Genomic DNA, 19863 nt, shown 5'->3' with positions numbered 1-19863 from the left:
CTGGGTTGGTCACATTACACTCAGCCTGGTGTGGACATGCAAAATCGGCAGCAATCAGGACGGCTGGTCTGTTATCCTCAATGTATGTTTTTCATGAGATGTATTTTTGTCATACTGTCCTGACATTTTGTATGAATTAATCAAAACTTACTTAGTTTGAATTATTGTTGTGTTGACTTCTAAGTGCCATGGTTAGCATGTGTCAGAGTCAGTGTGTCTAGTAGGCGTATGATGTTCTGTCATGGCTCATGGCTGATAGGGTTGGGGACGGTTGCAACAAGTTATAAATAGCATGTTTATTAAAAGTTTGTTGCATTGTAAATTGTTCAATTCTTCCTGTCTGACACTGAAATATGCAGAGATTGAATAGCATCTGTAACACCTGATCACTGAATCTGTGTAGGCCTATGTTCTACACATGAACAAAACTCAATAACTGTTATTTGATAAATAGCCTATCACTAAATAAATAAATAAATAATAGGCTACAATAATATTTTTGTATAAATAAATAATACTATAATATTATAGTAGGCCTAAAACAGTTAATATTTTCAGAAATCTATGCTCATTGAGTTAATTAGTGAAATATAAGGTATTTAAAAGTCAGACTCAGTTGCAACATCTGGCTTCTTCCATTCAGATAAATACTGTGAACGATATGTCATATGTAATCATCTTTAAATGCTATGGGTAATCAGGGGCGGCCTTAAGCATCTGGGGGCCCGTTTCAATAACTAATATTGGGGCCCTGCCCACATAAAATGTAAACATAATAGAGCAGAAAAAGCAAGGATTCCTGTTGGTTTGCATCATATTATTTTATTACGTGCACTTTCAGCTTCATGAACAGGCAGCTCAACATAGAAATAATCCAACCTTATTTGATTAAAACTATATACAATTATACAGCGTTTTACGTTGGAATAAGCCTCGCCCTTTCACGCAGGGCAACATCACTGCTTAATTGATTTGCGCAGTATATTTTCAGCTGTCTGGGCTGACTTAAAAAAAAAAAAAAAACAGCTCAAACATCCCCTCAACTTGAAGTATTACGGAGCCCGGGAAGTCACCTGTGTGAGTAAAAATAATTTTAAAAAAAATCCGTGGCGACGGTTTTGCAATCCGTGCGCCCAGTTTATAAACCGTACTCACGAGTTTTTAATCCGCGCTCTCAGATTTGTAAACAGTGCCTTCAGTTTTTGCAATCTGTACCCACTGACTAATTCATAAACCGTGCCCACGCTTTCACAATCCGTTCCCACGGGTTTGTAAAATGTACTCACGGATTTGTGGCTCACTCTCATTTTAGAAGAACACCAGGAGGTACGTTGTTAACCAATCTTATAGTATATTGTTTTATTGTGTATTAAGTGGAATACATCAAATTGTCTTAACTGCGTCTAGCGGGTATGGGTGAATATACAATTTAATATGAATGGCGTGCATCAAAATCTTTTGTTTATTTGTGATAATCTTAACACTTTAGTATTCTAAAATACTAAATAACAAAAATAACAAAAGCGTCTTCTAATATAGCCTATAAAATGTAATAATAATAATAATAATAATAATTATTATTATTAGAGTTTATAACTATAAATGAGTTCACTTAAGACAGTAATATGTTTATCATAAAATAATTTATGAACGCTTTATTTAAGCAAAAATTATGCAAAAAAATGTAGGCCTATTTTATCCAAAACTGTAAAAGGTTAGGTTATAGCCTATAAAAATAAAGCATTGATAAATTATTTTATGACAAACATATTACTGTCTTAAGTGAACTCATTTATAGTTAAACACAAATAATAATAATAATAATAATTATTATTATTATTATAATTATTATTATTACATTTTACATATTTAGAAGACGCTTTTGTCCAAAACGTACAAAAAAGGAACAAAGCAATTCGTCAAATATCAGTCATAATACAGGTTAGGAAATAATACTAAAGTGTTAAGATTATCACAAATAAACAAAATTTTTTGAAGTGGCCGAGAGCTACTCATGTAGGCCTAATGCAATAATTAAATCTCTTAAATAATAACTCTTAATTGATTAATAAATCTCATAACTATCATATTAACAACTATGCTAACTGTTTTAGACCTAAAAGAGTTATTGTAGGTCTATATATGTCACCCTTAATTGACATATATATATATATATATATATATATATATATATATATATATATATATATATATAAAATTATTATACTGTAAAAACACATAATTATATAAATTAATTACATAACATAATCATTTCATGATTATAGTGACCAAAATGAGCATGGTTATCACATGATCCTGTTCAAAAAGTAGCCTAGGCTACTAATACTACACAATAAAATCAATTCACCAAGTTTTATGTCGAAAACCAGCAAATAACAAATAAACTTATACCATCAATATGCACTTTTTGTTTACATAAACATTAAAATAGTAACATTAAAAATGATGGCCAAATTTGAAAGGAGTGTCTTGCAACATGTTATCTACTAACATGTACAAGTTCAAATAAAGTTTTGACAAAAAAGTTTTTATAAAAAGATAAACCTCGCATATTTCATTTTTATAAAAAGAATGATTCAAAAAAGACAAAATACTGACATTTACAATGCACATTAGCTTATCTTTTATAGTAAAATTCGGTCCGATTTTCCCGTGGCGTCTGTCGTTGCTAATGCTATGCAACCATGCGCTCTCCACAACGACAAAGAAGTTTTAATAGCTAATGGATTTCCACCACCGAAAAACGCTTGCTGTAGCTCTGCTAGAAGATTTATTTACGGAGAAGAAAAAAACACCCGTAGTTTGGGTGCACCCCCATCCTTCATATTGACTCGTTGCGCCTGGAAAAAATGAGCGCATCGCTTCAATTATTTGAAATAATGAACTTGAGCGCGCAAAAGACGCGATATTGAACGGCCCTTGGCGAGCTACCTCCAATCAGGCCACGAGCTACTGGTAGCTCGCGAACGACGTGTTGGAGACCACTTTAGACATTATGTCTGAAAATCAATATCCTAGGGAGAAAATGAATGGGATTTTCCTGTTCTGTTGGGGGCCCCCTTGGAGGGCGGGGCCCGTTTCAATTGAAACGGGTGAAACATAGGTAAGGCCGCCTCTGTGGGTAATTAGCAGACAGATATTGTCTCCTTCAGTGGAGGCTCTCCTGTCACGGCCAACACTTTTTACCAGTTCAATACAATTCCATATTAGAAGAAGGCGTGTGTGTGCTCTTTTACTGTCAGATGATGGTCACACACATCTTAAAGATAACATGCCTTCCACAGGTAGGTTTAGGGGGTCTGGTTAGTGTGTGTGTGTGTGTTGTAAAATCTTTGTGCATATTTTTAAAAACTAGACTACACCACTGTCCTGTTGTGATCTGTTTGTTTCACACATCATAATCAGAGAGTTCTTGTGACGCGTGATATCGACAGAAACTGTTTTCTCTTCAGAAAGCTGTGTGAATATGTGCCTAACAGCAGAATATTCACCAAATTCACTGTTTGTTCATATTGTGCATGTTTTGAATTAATCTCTGTAATGAAGCTTTACAGAACTGTATGATTTAACACTGATAATAATTATATGATGTTTTATTACAAATTGGCTTTGTCTAGTCCAAATAGTCTCTGAGTAACTGAGAGAAATGCAAAAAGTGTTGCAACTGTCCCCGGTCTCCCCTAGTTATACTAGATTATAAGATATTATATTCAATTCCTAGTTAAAGATCACCTGGTTTGTTCAATATTGTCTGAAATGTTGACTACACCCCTTGAGCGTCCCATACACTCGTGTAACATAACAAGAGGAAGCGTGTGTGTGAGCGAGGAGAAGAGCTCACAGTCACTCTTTCTGTCACTCTGAGCTGTGTTTCTCTCTGGACGCTTCCTCTGCTCTGCACAAGGTTAGTAACACTTTCTCTTTTGTTTTGTAAAAAGATTGTATTCATTTTTTAAAATAAATCTGTCTTTCTCTTTTTTAGTGAAACTGAAGTGGAGTTTTTCCATGAGAAATGAATGCATTTGAGAATATAGGTTATAACACATATATCACAAACCACAGACACACAGAAGAGAGAGAAAAATGGCAAGCAAAAAAAGACTCATTATGCTAAACATGATCTAATACAATATATTGAACCAAAAACAAACATAAAAGACGCTGATAGTCGACAAAACAGCATTAATAGTGACAAACCAAACTGAGTATTTCTGATGTTTAAGATCAAACACTGTTATATATCATTCATCATCATCGTCAGTTTCATCTTCTCTGGTGTCTGAATGTGTAAAATCAATTCTAAACTATAACTTTTCATTTACTGAATATAGGCTACAGGAAAAAGGATAATCTACTTACTTTATCCATTACAACAACGACTCTATCAGATGTCTATTGTGCTGCAACTGTGGCTTAGGAGAAAAAGACGTTACAGAAAACTGTTGGAGGAAGAGAACTGAAAACACTGCTCTTGTCGCATTATACGCCTCTCGGTTGTATGACAACAACCCTGAGCTGTGATTCAGAAGATCCACTTCATATCTACTTGAATCAAGCTGCCTATAATCTTGGTTCTTCAGAGTTACGATTTGGATAATCTATTGGGACAGTCAACGTCAGCTGGCTCATCTTCCTAATAAGGTACTCTTTTTTTTTTTGGATTAAGTTTTTATATCGGGGAGATTGTTGTCTTGACATAAGATATATCAGCTCGATATAATGAAAGTGTGTATCTATACAATGAATTGTATCTCTTGTGCCATTTATAGCCTACGCCGAAAATGGTTTTATGCGTGCAGATGATACTGACACTTTATGACGTGTAACACGCACACACTCCTAATCATCCCCAAGGGGTTTACAGTGCGTATTTTTGGCGTATAAATGGCACGAGAAATAAAATTTGTGGTATAGATACGCACTTTCATGAGATCATGATAGATAGTCCTAGTTGGCGAGGAGTAAACCATTGTAACCTCCGAGTCTTTGATTTGGTTGTGGACATGTCTATCTCATCATCACAGACTTCTGAAAATACTGTAAAGATGGTTTGAATCCTATCCCGTTTTGAAGTTCAAGTGTTTAAGATTGATTTCCTTTGTGCACGTATTTACAGTGGTGGAAAGAGTAATAAAAAATTTACTTAAGTATAAGTATTGCTACTTATGAAATAATTGAGTAGGCTACAACCAGGGTTCAAAATTAACCTTTTCATAGCCAAACGGCTAGTGAATGTTCAAATTTTCCAGCCACTCAATAGATTACTATTGTTGTTGTTTTTTGGCTAGTGAGTGAAGCAAATCTATCAGCCACCTGCATATTTTACCAGTATCTGGCTGGTAAATGGTGCTAATTTTGAACCCTGGCTACAAGTAAGTAGCTGGAAAATGACTCGAGTAAGAGTAAATAAGTAGTTTGTTGAAAAACTACTCCAATTACAACGTTACAAAGAACTTTAGTATATTTATGTATTTTTATTCAAAATGGGGTGATGTTAGCAATATGGAGCACTAAACACTGATGTGTGACACCCTTATATGTGTGATATTATCACTACAGCTGAATAACAAGCATAGAGATGTTTTGGAGGAAGAGCGAGCGCAAAATGCTGCATCGGTTTCTCAGGTTTATAACACCGCTGACCAGTTACATAATTCAGCGCAATATTTTTACTGTAAAAACTACATTTAAAAAAAAAAAATCTATAGCCTATTTATATGCATGTATGCCCGATTAACCAGATTGTGACATGGACACCACCTTATTTCTAAATGAGTAGGCTACGCTGTGTAAGAAATTGTAGTCTGCCTCGACCCAGATTCCACTCCAAACTATATTTTAGAATGAGCTCATCCCCAAAATGGCTTAATTATCATAGAGATGAAAGAAAGTCAAGTTATATTGTTTCTTCACCATTTGGGTAGATCACATCCTGAACAAATGGTAGTCAATTGTAGCCTGGCAAGCCAGACTTACATCAAGATGTTAGGTCTGGCAACTCACCATAGACACGGCTCAATCCGAGGGCCGGGATAAACGGATAAATGTCTTTCAAATTCCCTCTGCACGCAATAGGACAGCGCTTCAACCAACCAGAGCGTTTTCCCAACAGCGGAGCTAACGTTAGTTAATAGATTCAACTTTTGAATCTGGCCGGCAAAACTACGAACACATCTTCCTTTTTTAAGAATGACTTAAGTGCCGTTCTTTGCTCTTTTCTCAAAGAAAAACGTAACTCCAAGTCCTCCAGAGTCGCGGCCAAAGCCGATTCGAAAGACCGTTGTTCTCCAGCAGCAGCCGCCATTCTTTGTTTTCAAGTGGCAGGTAACCGTCGCAACTCTGTTGTCGTTATGTTAAGCCCGCCCCGCCTACTCTATACACGACGTGATTGGCCTGACCCAATTTAGGTTTTTCCAGCACGAAAGTCAATGGAGAGTTGCTAGACTACCCTGGCTGCAAAATACATTTTGCTGCCGCTAGGGTGCGTCTAGAGTTCTAGGCTAAGTCAATTGTAGAATGGGACTGGATGTAGGACACAGAGAACCTTCTCAGACAATGGGGTGTCAGAACTTCATTAATATACAGACCACAGCTGTTGCAACAAGAGCAACTTCATTTACATTAAGAACAGGATAAAAGGTTTAAGATTTGGATGTTCTGGGTTCATTCTGACGCCGGTGAACCCAAGGTGTTCATTTTCACTTCATTTTTGAGATCACTTCAATAAACTTCATTTTTGAGATCTTCGACATCAACATAATTTTTTCTTACAGCTGTCTATTAACCCTTTTAATCACAATCACATCCGAATGTCTCTGCCAGAGAAAACAGCGCGCATGTAAACTATATGTCTGAAACAACTTCGCAAACAGAGTTTTACAGTGGTTTACAGAAAGAAAAGTTAAAAATAATGAACGAAAGAAAGAAAAAATAATTAGAAAGAAAAAGTTAATAAGAAAGGAAGATAGATAGAAAGATTAGTTAGAAAGAAATAAAGAAAGATTAGATAGATAGATAGATAGATAAATAGATAGATAGATAGATAGATGTGCTTTATCAATTCATACAAAAAAAATCATCTTTCTTCAGTTCCTTATTTCTTGTTCTCATATCTTTAGACGGATGAATAGGGACACGAGGAAAGACTGATGCTGATGGTTAATGTTTACTCCACTCTTATTTTCCTCTCTGTTTTTCTTTCAGCTGGGAATCTTGATGTTCTGTGATACTACATTAATCTAGCTTCATCTAAACTGTTTGTCATCTGTGTGATTGAACAGATTCAAATGAAGAGGAGAAAGAAAATCATCAGAAATCACAGATCAGCAGAAAACAAGAAGACTGAGAGAAAAATGGAGGACAGAAATGAGACACAAACCAGTGAATCACCAGAGGAAAGAGGACAGAGACTTGATAGATGTGAGAGTATGGAGAGACTAAAGCCAAAATGTGAGTGTTTGATCATTATTGAACTTTAATTCTTCATCACATTTTATTCTTGTTAGATTTACAAATAACCACAGTTGGGAAAGTGCTACACCAACCCATAGTTGAGTTACTTGTTGGGGTTATTTTTAACCCCAAATTATTAAAGTAACACTATGTAACTTTTCAACCTTCATAATATATTTCCAAGACCCTTGTGATGGTACATCGACTTACAATAGGTTGAATGACACGTCTGCCAGAGCCTGACGGGGTCTGTATCGCTTTTACTGGCACTATGTAACTTCGGGGTTCGGGTAGTAACCAGAGCACAAAAAGAACTACAAAATTCGACCGCTTTACGGCATACGTCACTTCCCCCACCACTTCCTCAAATGTGGACGTGAGATGCCAACCAGCGTTTGTTTTCGGCTTTCGTGCGTATGTTTTTGTCTTGGGGGCTGTTGTGTTTAGACCTGGCAACTTCATGCATTTTCTCAGATGGGATAGCTATCCGATCGTGAAGAGACCAGGTGTAAATGCCCTCCGAAACGCATTCGAGACGGATTTGAATCCGATCGCTCAAACCACTTCAGGAGGAGATCTGGGCCGCATTCCAGACGAAACTGGACAAGTGTAAATGCATCTGGTTGTTGAAACCACATATGCAAATTTTACTCCTCCCAAAAATGCTAAAAAAAATAATTAAAATAAACGTGTGAGAGCGTGTTATAGGCTATATGTTATTGCCAGATATGACGACGCGCTGGAACACGCATCACCGCAGATGAAGCTGAGCATCTCTTCATTAAGCCAACGTGCAAACTATCGCAGATCACAGTGAAAGTAAGTCGCAGATGCTTAACACACAATCATCATCATCATTAAAAGTAAAGAACTGAAATGATCTAACGACTGTAGCCGCTCTCTCTTATTGCGGTCTTTGATTTTGAAAATTTTAGCTGATGATCAATAAAATGCAGCTCATATCTGTTGCTTTCGGTGACGTGCACTCCATTAAATCTGCATAGCGCGGGAATTGAAGATCGGATTTAAATCCGTTTCGCAAAAACACATTTATGTGACCAGGTGTAAATAGAATCGTTTTGATAAATCTGATAGCTATCCGATCTGAGAAAACGCACAAAGTGGCCAGTAAATAAATCTCTTATTTATAAACTTGTTTGCATTCTATGTTGTTGCGCTTGCTTGTAGTGTGTCATTTTTTTATGATGCTGTTCATTCATCCATTGTTGATTATTAGACCAGTCCAATAATTTCCACTTATACTACAGGGCCGTTGAATGCTTGAATCTGATTGGTTGACGAACGTTCTAAGGTGTGCATTATTTTCAGGGAAACGCACAGCTAAAGTAGTTCCAGGCAGGTCTTGACCGCATTACAGTTCCATATCACTTCGCGTAGTTAACCGTAATAACGGAAAATAGGATACAATTCATAACAAGAAAAAACATTTAGCCCCATGCGCTTGATCTGCAATTTTCAATGTCTAGCTTCACAATCAATGGAAACATGTAGTTTAATTTTAATAAATAAAGTATATTCCTATCTATAATCAATAGAAAATTAAACTGAATATAGGCTAAATAAATGGATAGTCCTGCAGCACGGATTTTTATTGCAGATAATATAACAAATAAATAATTATTGATTGGCCTACTTGTTAAAAGGCTTTTTTTTTTTTCATTTATTTGGCTAGTCTACTGTCATCTGTCAATAACAGAAAAAAAAAGAATGAACGAATTAATTAAAACGAATTGAATTAATAAATAAATAATAATATTGACGCACATGCTTTTCTGTCTCATTATTGCAACATCTCTCTCTAATAACTGCATAAAGCCGAGCCGAGGACACACTTTAAGGCCGGTTATGAATGTAATTTGATGACTGATCATGCCCAAACGCGTGTTCAGCGCGTTCAGTCTGTGTTCAAAGCATAGGTTCAAAGTCGGTGTTTAAAATCTGCTGCAGTCGATGAAAACAGTCAGAGAATGTGTCAGCTAGTCGTGTGTCCCAGCATTAGTCTGCTATCAGTGGCTCAAACCTCCGTTACTAACTCTAAAATGACGTTTTGGAATTAGCAACGGAGGCATTGGACTAGATGCGTAAGAAATTAGTCCTACATACAAGAGCGTTTTAATGACAAAAACTTTACAAACGTCTTGAAATACATAATCTGAACAATGTTTCGAGGTGTGGTAACTGTAGTATAAGCGGAATAATTGATGACAGGCCGTTGAATTATTAGAAAAATAATGCACACCCGAGGTGTAATGCACACTCCGCTTCACGTCGTGACCGCATTACCACCTCGGGTGTGCATTATTTTTCTAATAATTCAACGGCCTGTCGTCAATTATTCCTTACATATGTCTAGCTAGCTTTCGATTATCAGAGCTGTTAACAGACTTGCTAACAAACACTCGTTTCTCTTACGTTTTTTTTGCGTTATGTTTTCTTGCCTAGGTTGCCTCACGAACTAGTTTGCCAGCTGAACTCAGGTGTTGTGAGGTGTATTTATCACGTAGTCCTGAGGGATATCAGACGACGCTGTTGACGTTGATTCCTGCGATTCATGAGAACAGTTTTCAATATCTCACATAATTATCAGGACATAAATAAGCCTAACGTACAGGTTGTAAATAGTGTAAACGAGCACAATTTGCAAACTATTATGATAAATTGCAATAATCATGTCTAATTACATCATAACGGCCAATGTTATGAAATAATGCGACGTACATTTAACTTTATTGATGATCTGGCATTTTGCAATGTTTACATTCCAATAAAAAAAAACACACAAATTAAATTATACAGTAGGCCTAGACTATAGACTATTTACTTGTGATTTAGCTGCAATCATGTAAAAACGTTATAAGCCAGCAAACGCGGTAGGTAGGCTACTTTATTATTATAACACTTGACATAAACTTATTATTATCCTATTACCATCATCAGTAGACTATGCAGTATGCAGTAGCCTAATATTTGTATGAAATTGTGAAACATTACCTGGTCAATATCTTCGGAGTCTATCTGTGCCTGTTCCATGCCCGACACAGGTACCGGTGTACAGGGATATTTACAACAGTGCAAGTATTCCACAGCGACTCTAGGGGTCGCTGTTTGACAAAAACACAATTTCTACTTAGTGTTGCTTTAAGAGAGTAGATTTACTATTCAAACTAATTCTTCAGACTTTCTGCATTATTAAAGCTATAGACTATTGAAGCTTGTGATTGTTGTGATGGAGAACAATATCCCATAAACTCAATATATTTGTGATTTCTAGTCTCCTGTGATCCAGACGAGCCTGTAAAGTTTGATTCTGATGTCAAAACTGAGGAGAGATTCTCATCAAACCCTTCATCATGTTCTCAAGATCACACAACATCTTCATCATCATCATCATCATCATCATCACCAACGTAGTCTCACTATTGGCCACCGCTGGTCATGTGTGATGCAGGAACCCAGAAGCGCTGCGCTGTTACACTGTGAACTCACTCAGAGAAACACACAGAAGAAAATTATATATTTGCACACAGAAAGTATTCTCATCGCTTGATAAACTTAAGGTTGAGCCGCTGTAGTCACTGGACTATTTTAAACATTGCCTTTACTAACTATCTGGGCCGGCAAGTTTCAATTACACTTTAATTTCTACAAGCTTGAATAGAGTACTAATATAGGATTTACTTTGTTTTTTTAAATCTTGCCTGAACTAACTTTTTCATGAAGAAATTACATTTGCTTTTCTGTAGTATTTACTTCCCCACAGAATCATGTTTAGCTAGTGTACAGCGCTGATGAGCCTTTCCCTTTTCCAGCGGTTGTTATCTGGGAATAACAGTAACATGCTGGATAGTGTGATTGACCAATCAGAATCAAGTATTCCCCAGAGCCATGTGACAAGAATAGTATATACATTAAAACACTAGGAGAAAGACAATAAAAGTTACTCAACATCAGGATCACTGGAATGACGGAATTCCCCACGATCACGTGATGTAACGGCAAAGAAACAAACCAAACTCAACATTCTCTGTTCTGTCTTCGTTTTATTGCATTGACATTTTTGTTAATCAAATTATGATTATTTGATAATCTCTGTAATATGCCCTTCTTGTTGGTTCCAAAATGTACTTAATTAACAAGATTAACTTTACCAGGGTAGATGGAGTAATGTACTTTACCACAGGACGTCTGTAATATTAATGGCAGTTCACACGGGATAAGAGATCTCAGTAAACCAGCAGAAGTGAGAGGGTTAACTCGATTTGCTCATCGCCGTCACTCCTGTCCTCGTGTGTGTGTGAGTGTGTTACGCTGCTTCCTGATATCACGTGTGCAAACACATACAACCTATATTTATATGTATAAAACAGTTATGATACAGTTAATTAATACAGTTATGTTTTAATTAACTTCAGACTGGATTGTGTTGGTAATAATAGGCTCTAACGCAAAAAGAAGTTTCGTGCCTCTAACGAGAGTGTCTTCTTCAGATCTTCTTTCTGATCTGAATGGTGTGTGTTAAACACAGGTCATTTTCCCAGACCTTTTTACTGAAGGTAAAAGTCGCTGTAATCTTTCCTGACATTGTCCGATCACTGAGATGCACATTCAGATGGGACTAAAATCACTAAGAAGCTCTGGTGATTATTACTCTTTAACCTACCTCTCCATGTTACTTTTTTTTTCTTTTTTTCGGGTTGAACATTTTCTTCCTCTCACACTCGGGTAACAAAAATGGCTTTGTTTTAAGGGTTAGGTGGTTGTGTCATGTGTCATTATGAATATTGTTGGGTTATATTAGTACTCATTACTGTGAAAGAATAAAAGGGTATATATTAGTGAGCACTTGTGGTTGAACCCTCACTGGATATTTACACCTTAAGGAAGCAAGAACGGATAACAGTGTAAATGTGTAGCTTGAAATGCAATCCCAGGGATTCCCAGGGAAAGCAACAACTGATAAGAATATAAAATAACTTGCACAGTGTCATTTATTAGTAGCTATATTATGTCAAAACATGATTTATGACCCTTGATTTATGGTTTTATGACAGGAAGTCCTTATATGGGGGTTTATAATGCCATGTGACCTCTGACCCTGTGTGGTTCTGGTGTGCTTATGGATATATGTGTGTTTATGACTGTAAGATGCTTGGTGTGAACTTGTGTGTGTCGTTTGTTCAGAGACTGTACTTCTCTTAAATGTACTGAACATATTATTAAACCTGTTAAATGTTCTACCACGTTTCTCCATAATTTTTGCAGTTTGTTGTTATATATTTTAAAACTGCATCAGCTTTATTTCTCTCTCAGTGGTCATATATTAATATTCTTGTGTCTGTATAATGAGTGTGTTGCAGGTCTGTGTTTTATTGGTTGTTTTCCCACTTTACATCCCACTTTCCCACAGCTTTACATGCACATTTCTAGAGACTTTTTGCACGACCAGGCTCAAATAGGAGTTTCATGACACTTTAACGTGAAAAAACACTTTTGATGGACAAAATAAATATGATTTCACACAAAGAGAGCCCATAATGCACAGAATAAGCATGTCTAGAGAGTTTTAACAAGAACTGGTGCAGGCAAAAAAAGAAAATGAAGACTTAAAATATTTATATAAGATTTAGCCATTTAATTTTTTTATTTTTATTATTCATTTTGGGTGAAAGTATGGTGTATTATATATATATATATATATATATATATATATATATATATATATATATATATATATATATATATGTATATATATATATATAATAAAAACTAAAGTAAACTAGCCAGAAAACATAATATATAATCTTTCATGTGTTTAAGCTGAATCAGTTTCACTGTCATCAACATCTTCTTTATCTTCTTTATTCGTTTATTTCAGGCAATGACACAAAAAACTACAAGGTAGACAAAATATACTGTTTACCGTATTTACATTATAATCGACACTACTGTAAAATATATTTGTGTCGTCTGCAAATAGTATGAGTTTCAGTACTTTGGATGTATTAAAAATATAATTTATATACACATTGAACAGTTTTGGCCCCAATACTGACCCCTGGGGGACACCACAAACAATACCAAGAGTATCTGATAAATACTGACCCATTTTTACAAACTGTGACCTCCCTGTTAAATAACTTTTTAACCAATCTCCAGCCAGCCCCCTAATTCCATATCTTTCCATCTTTTTTAATAGGATTGAGTGATTAATAGTGTCAAAGGCTTTTTTTTAGATCAATAAAGATACCAACTGCATACTTTTTTTGCTCCAGTGCATTAGTAATTTCTTCAATAGCTTCAGTTATTGCCATTGAGGTAGTTCTTTTGGACCTAAAGCCATACTGACCATCATTAATTACATGATGTTTCTCGAGAAACTTTTCAAGTCGAGAATTGAAGAGTTTCTCTAAATTTTTTGAGAATTGAGGCAAAAGAGATATTGGTCTGTAATTAGTAAAAGCGTGTTTGTTATCATTTTTGAAAAGTGGAATTACTTTAGCAATTTTCATTTTACTTGGAAAGCAGCCAGTCTGGAATGACAAGTTACAAATATAAGTTAAGGGTTTTACAATATTCAGTATAACTTTTTTAATCAATGTCATGCTGATATCATGACAGTCAGTGGAGGACTTACTTTTACATTTCCACACAATATTTGTCACTTCCTGCTCATTTGTAGCTGAGAGGAAGAATGACAAAGAATTGCGTTCAATAGTTGATTTTGTGACTCCACTGTCTGGAATATCAGCGGCCAACATTTACAAAAAAAAATGTTGAACTTATTTACTACATTACTCATATTATAATCTTCACCATTTTCATCAATAAAGTGATCAGGATATGTCAACTTTGAGGATCCTTGTTTGATTAGACTATTCAAAACATCCCAAGTTCCTTTTATATTGTTTTTATGTTCATATAGTTTTTTTTGATAATATAACCGTTTGCTTGTTCTTATAATATCAGTTAATTTATTTTTGTACTTCTTATATCTTTGTTCCACTTCTTTTGTTTTTACTTTAATAAACAATTTATAGAGATTGTTTTTCTTTTTACAGGCATTAATTATTCCTTTCGTAATCCAGAGGCTTTTCTTATGTTTTTCCTTTATAAAATTTTCTTTCACAGGGCAGTGCTTATTATGCAAGGAAGTGAAGATATCTAAAAAATTACAATAAGCACTGTCACATTAGGTTCTCTGTAAACTGAAGTCCAATCCTGGAGCGCTAAACTATTGTTTAGGGCATGGATCATGTCCTCAGTAATTTTTCGTTTAGATATTTTTACCATAGTGTCTTTCGTTTTCTTGAGATTACAGTCATACAAAGTAAAAACAGGTAAGTGGTCAGTGATATCACATATAAATAGGCCACTGATGATTTGATTTCCCATAATGTTAGTAAAAATGTTGTCAATGATTGTGGCACTATGTGACGTTATTCTGCTCGGTTTCGTTATAGTTGGGTACAGAGACAAGCTATACATTGTGTCAGTGAAGTCATCAACGTTTTTTAGTTTGGTTGGATTTAACAAATCAATGTTAAAATCACCACAGATAAATATGTTTTTTTGGTTCACAGTAGAAAACAGTTTACCCATCCACTCATTTAAAGTTTCTATGCTTGAGCCAACATCTCAGAAATAATCCTGATTTATGAATGAAGGAATTCAGACATTTATGAAATAAACTAATATTCCTCTTTCAGAGCTCGTGTAAATCAGTGTTTCTCTCTACTGGATCACAGCAGAATTACTAAATCTCCATATGCAAATATTTTACAGCATCATAAATGAAGCACATGTACAGATCTTACAGTTGATCAGGGAATATGATCCACATTATGAGTTTTAATAAGATCAGAAGAGTTTCTTAGAAATCAAACAGGAACAGAACAGTTCATTAAAGCAGAACTAAACACAAAGATGTCACATTTAAGTCCAAGCGCTCATTAAATATATAATAGTTTTATAAATGTAGTGAATCGTGTGTTAACAGCTCAATCAAAGCTTTATTCTGTGTGTTGATGAAGCTCATGTTTGATGATCTGACAGAATTATGATTATTCTCATTATTTATCATTGCAATAAACCTGTTTCTCACTTTCTTTAAAACTACAAACTAGTAAATGAAGTGAATAATTAATGTTCTTACCAGAGACTGGATTCATCTGATGATGATGATGATGATGATGATGATGTTTCATATCAAGCAAATCTTCATCATCTCCTAATTGAAGAATATTTATAAAATCATTGATTAGTGATGAATGTTTTACGAGGATTCTCACATAACACAGTTTACTTATTAAAAGCTTTTCCCTGTTGTGAAGTAATAACTTCTTCAGATCAATATCTCCTCTGAATATCTGATGTGAGACGCAGCCGTATTGTTTCCTGAAGAGTTTCAAGAGTCTGAATGTTAAATGTAAAACTCAGATCTGATAAACTCCATCAGCTGCTCATTTAATCATCTCTGATTTATTAACACTGATTTCCATCAGCAGAACATTAGTGACTTTAACAGACGAACTGAAGCTGTTCAGAACAACAACAGATCAACACTTACTCAATACTCAATATCTACTGTTCACAAACACATCATAGTATACATTAAAGCAGAAGTTGCTAGAAGTTCAGTCATTCACACAAAATGTAAAATCACATTATTATTTGTGAGTTGATAATGAATGACATTCAGTGAATTAAACTGAGAGAATGTCACTTGTTTAAAATAGAAATGAAGGCATTGTAAATAAATCTGTATGAGTGTGTGTTTTCTATTCCTCCTAACACACAGAATATGATCTGCAGTTTTCATCTTTGTCCACTAGATGTCAGAAGTAGATTTGAGGTGAAACTCAAAGGCCTTTAGTTTCAGGATCAGAGACAGTGAAGAGAAATCAGAGAATCTGATCTGAAGCTCAATGAGGATCATCATGTGTCTCATATGAAGCAGAAAGAGACTCTCATCTGATGTGAATCTGGAGGACAAAGTGTCCCAGTAACGGAGGATAAACAGTCTGAGGATCATATCGAGATCTCTTCTACACGTTTAAAGAACAGAAACGACCTTCAAACTTCAGCGTATCAGCAAATCACTTTAGAGATTAGAATGGCCTCTCAATGTCAAGTCTCTTTATAAACCTCCCTTTTCTTTAGTATATTCATTCTTTTCTTTGGTTGGTTTAACTCATTTATATTTGAGTCTTATATTTGCTACTCCTGTTTAATAGTTACTATTAGCTATTGTTGCTCTTATTTGTTTTATTTATTTGTCGTTATGCATGTTATATCTTCTTCTAACCTTGTTCTTCTGTAAAGCACTTTGGTCAGCCTAAAGGGAGCTTCCTACTAAAGCCTCTTATAATGAGACGCTGCCCCAAACTGATCATACAGGAGCGTATATTCCTGTTTCTTAAAGACCCACACAGAGGAGGAACAAGCTCAGCCTATAGAGACATAAACTGAGACATAATCTGAAGAGCACGTCCACCGGGGGGGAACAATCCCAGCGAGCAAACAGTTGTCTATTAGACGCTGAATAGACGTAAATCTTCAACGTCTAATTACGACTTTTCAACGTTGAAAACAGGCCAATCTTCAACGTCTTGATGGAATATGTAAAACTCTTTAAATTGATTTGAGATAATAATGAACATGGTTTGGTAGTTTGTTTTTCTCAGTTATTTTAGCATGTATAACAGACTTATCCTGTCTTAGATGATCAGATGAAGACATGTAGTCAAACAGTCCAGCCGAAACTACTTAGTTGAAATCACGTCGTAAACCAGTCCAAGGCGGACCGACTTATTTTCAACCATATTTCAACGTTGAAAGACGGTAATCGTTTACTGGGAACCGTCTCCATTGACTTTGTATTGTGTGAAGCTTCCTTCTTGTCATTTCTGACTTATAACAGAAACTAAACAAAGTCTAAAAGGTGTACAGCAAACAAGCTAAAAACAAAACAGAAATAAGTTTTTTTTTATAAGCTGTCGACCCCAAAAACACAAGCGTTTAAGGAGACAAAAGTGGATCCAGGCAATAAGACGTGAAGCATCAGCTGGAACGAATGGGTATAATTGTGGGAAACTCAGTATGCACTAAAAATACACGTGTGCAGAAAACATGTAAATGTCAGTTTTATATATTATATTTCTGTAAGATTAGCTAACCCTGTCCTGATTATGTTCCCCTCAGTGGCGTAAGTCAGTTCTCAGAGTAATATGACACTGTCCCAATTGCCTGTATCCACTTTTGTGTTCTTAAATGCTCGTTTTTGGGGGTTATTTCTAGTCTTTTTAGCTTGTTTTCTGTACACCTCGTCACATAGCAGCTTTTAGACATTGTTTTGTTTTTTGTTCTAAGTCAGAAATGTCAAGGAGGAGCTTCACACAATACAGAGTCAATGGAGACGGTTGGATTGTTTATTTCCCCCGGTGTGGCCTAAATGTGGTCTCTATCTTCGAGATCTTAGAGAGCGATGTTGCTGATATGAAGCTCAGGTGAGCGGACGCCTCAGAAGAACGAGTATCTGTAGCGAGAGGAGGACAAACAGGAGCCATCTTAAAGACATCTATAATACATCTCATCACTGCAGAGAGAAACACCTTCATATCTCTGTCTAGCTGGAGCTCTACTGTACAGATACAGTAAACAGCAGAAGCACAAAAGATCAATGAAAACTGTAAGACTGCAGAATCAAAGTGTGTGAGAGATTGATGATCAGCGTCACGTCTTCATGTTGGTCCTCAGGACTCGCTCCACAATGTCACGAATGACACACAACGGCTCAAAAGTGTTCACACTTGATTCTAATGATGTGATCAAACCAACTGTGCAGAATATGAGCCGTTCAGAAAAGCTCACAGTGCCTTTGTTAAAAAGAGCATCATTGACCAGTGAGCATTGTGGGAACTCATGACTGGAATATTTGTGGAAGAGTTGTAGAAAGGCTCAGGCTGAAACGGATAAAGTGCTGGTTCACTATAATGAACAGAAACCCTTGGCAGTGTTTGAGACTCTTGGGCTTCAGGCTTTATTCCACATGGATCTTGATGGATGAATTATGCATATTGATAATGAAGCTTTGGCGAATGTTTTTGCTGTCAGAAAGTTTCACCAGTATCTCGCCGGCGCATTTCGTGATTTTTACGAACTATAAACCCTGAGACTCCTGCACTATTCCCAGCCAATGCCATCCTTTCAACACAGATCATTAGAGTTTGATCACTTACGACTATATGATTCCATCACCCTGTTTTCAAGCGCATTCTGAAGTATCGCATCAGAAACAAGTGATGCAAATGTCAAATTTCTTTTTCACAAAAAGTTTTTACGTGTTGACTTGTGTGAAAAAGAGTTAATGGGAATAATGGGAGATGGAAACGCATTTGCCAAATAAATTCTGATAACGGATAGCCGGTTCAATATCTTACAATGCCTACCCTAGTGTACAGACAATACATTTATAACAATTTATAACCCTCATTTTTATTCATAACCACGGACAACCCCTCCCCTCCCCTACTGTAGAAATGCTAGTATCACACAATAGAAATGCACAATGTCCCCTTACTTCAGTCTGTATAGGAACAGATAAAAGTGTTGATCTCTAGAAGGATTGTGTGAAGATAGAAGATCAGAAGGACTGTAAAGTTATTCAAACACTTGTGAACTAATAAAAGAATGTTCAAATCGACTGTCAGCCAAAGAGTTGATGCCAAGATTGGGGATTTATGATCATGTCTTCGGGTTGTCAGGTCTGGTGTTCAGGGTGTAACTCTGGCAGTGAAACTAAACTTGCTGAGCATGAACAATCTTGATCCATGTTGCAGGTTTAAACACACGCACACACACACACACACTGCACAGAAATACACCGCACAGAAATACACCAGGGGTTCATATCAGGGCTGGTAGAAGCACTGGGACCCGATTATAGCACTTACACACGGGAGAAGTCTGAGTTTCATGATATGTCACTTGTAATGACAGATGCAGACGTGTGTTTGGCTTCTTCAGAAAGCAAGACAGTATTGCACTGCACTATGAACAGAGTAAAGTTGAGTCTGTTAAACTGCCTCCTTGTTTTTATTAGTCACCTGTAGCATTACACAATTCATTAATGAACGTATTATTAAGGTCAATATAGACTAAAAACCTCAAATAGTGTTCAGTGCTCGTCTTGCAGCGACGACAGAACAGCTTACATGCTTTGTTTGAACTTTTGAAAACCAAATGGCGTCGCTGTGAGCAGAAACCTGCAGAAACCTGCAGAAACCTTCAGAAACATGCAATCCTATTTATTTCCTGATTCTTCAGCTTCTGGATTTTCACCCGCCAATCTCAGAATCAAAGCTACGCCTT

The 19863-nt window shown here is 36.0% G+C and overlaps 1 protein-coding gene across 1 annotated transcript in view; it reads left to right on the top strand.

Moving 5' to 3' along the window:
* Positions 1 to 12728, top strand: part of LOC311096828 (uncharacterized protein) — a 488849-nt gene extending 476121 nt beyond the window's left edge. The window contains exon 3 of the mRNA XM_084136231.1: positions 10766 to 12728. Coding sequence (XP_083992357.1) covers positions 10766 to 10905 — 140 coding nt within the window. The 3' untranslated portion in view covers positions 10906 to 12728. The remainder of the gene's footprint in view (positions 1 to 10765) is intronic.
* Positions 12729 to 19863: the final 7135 nt, after the last annotated feature.

The sequence above is a fragment of the Abramis brama genome (assembly GCF_963993115.1).
Source record: "Abramis brama genome assembly, chromosome: 15".
In the NCBI taxonomy this organism is placed as follows: Eukaryota; Metazoa; Chordata; class Actinopteri; order Cypriniformes; family Leuciscidae; genus Abramis; species Abramis brama.
This window is presented reverse-complemented; position numbering and strand designations above follow the sequence as displayed.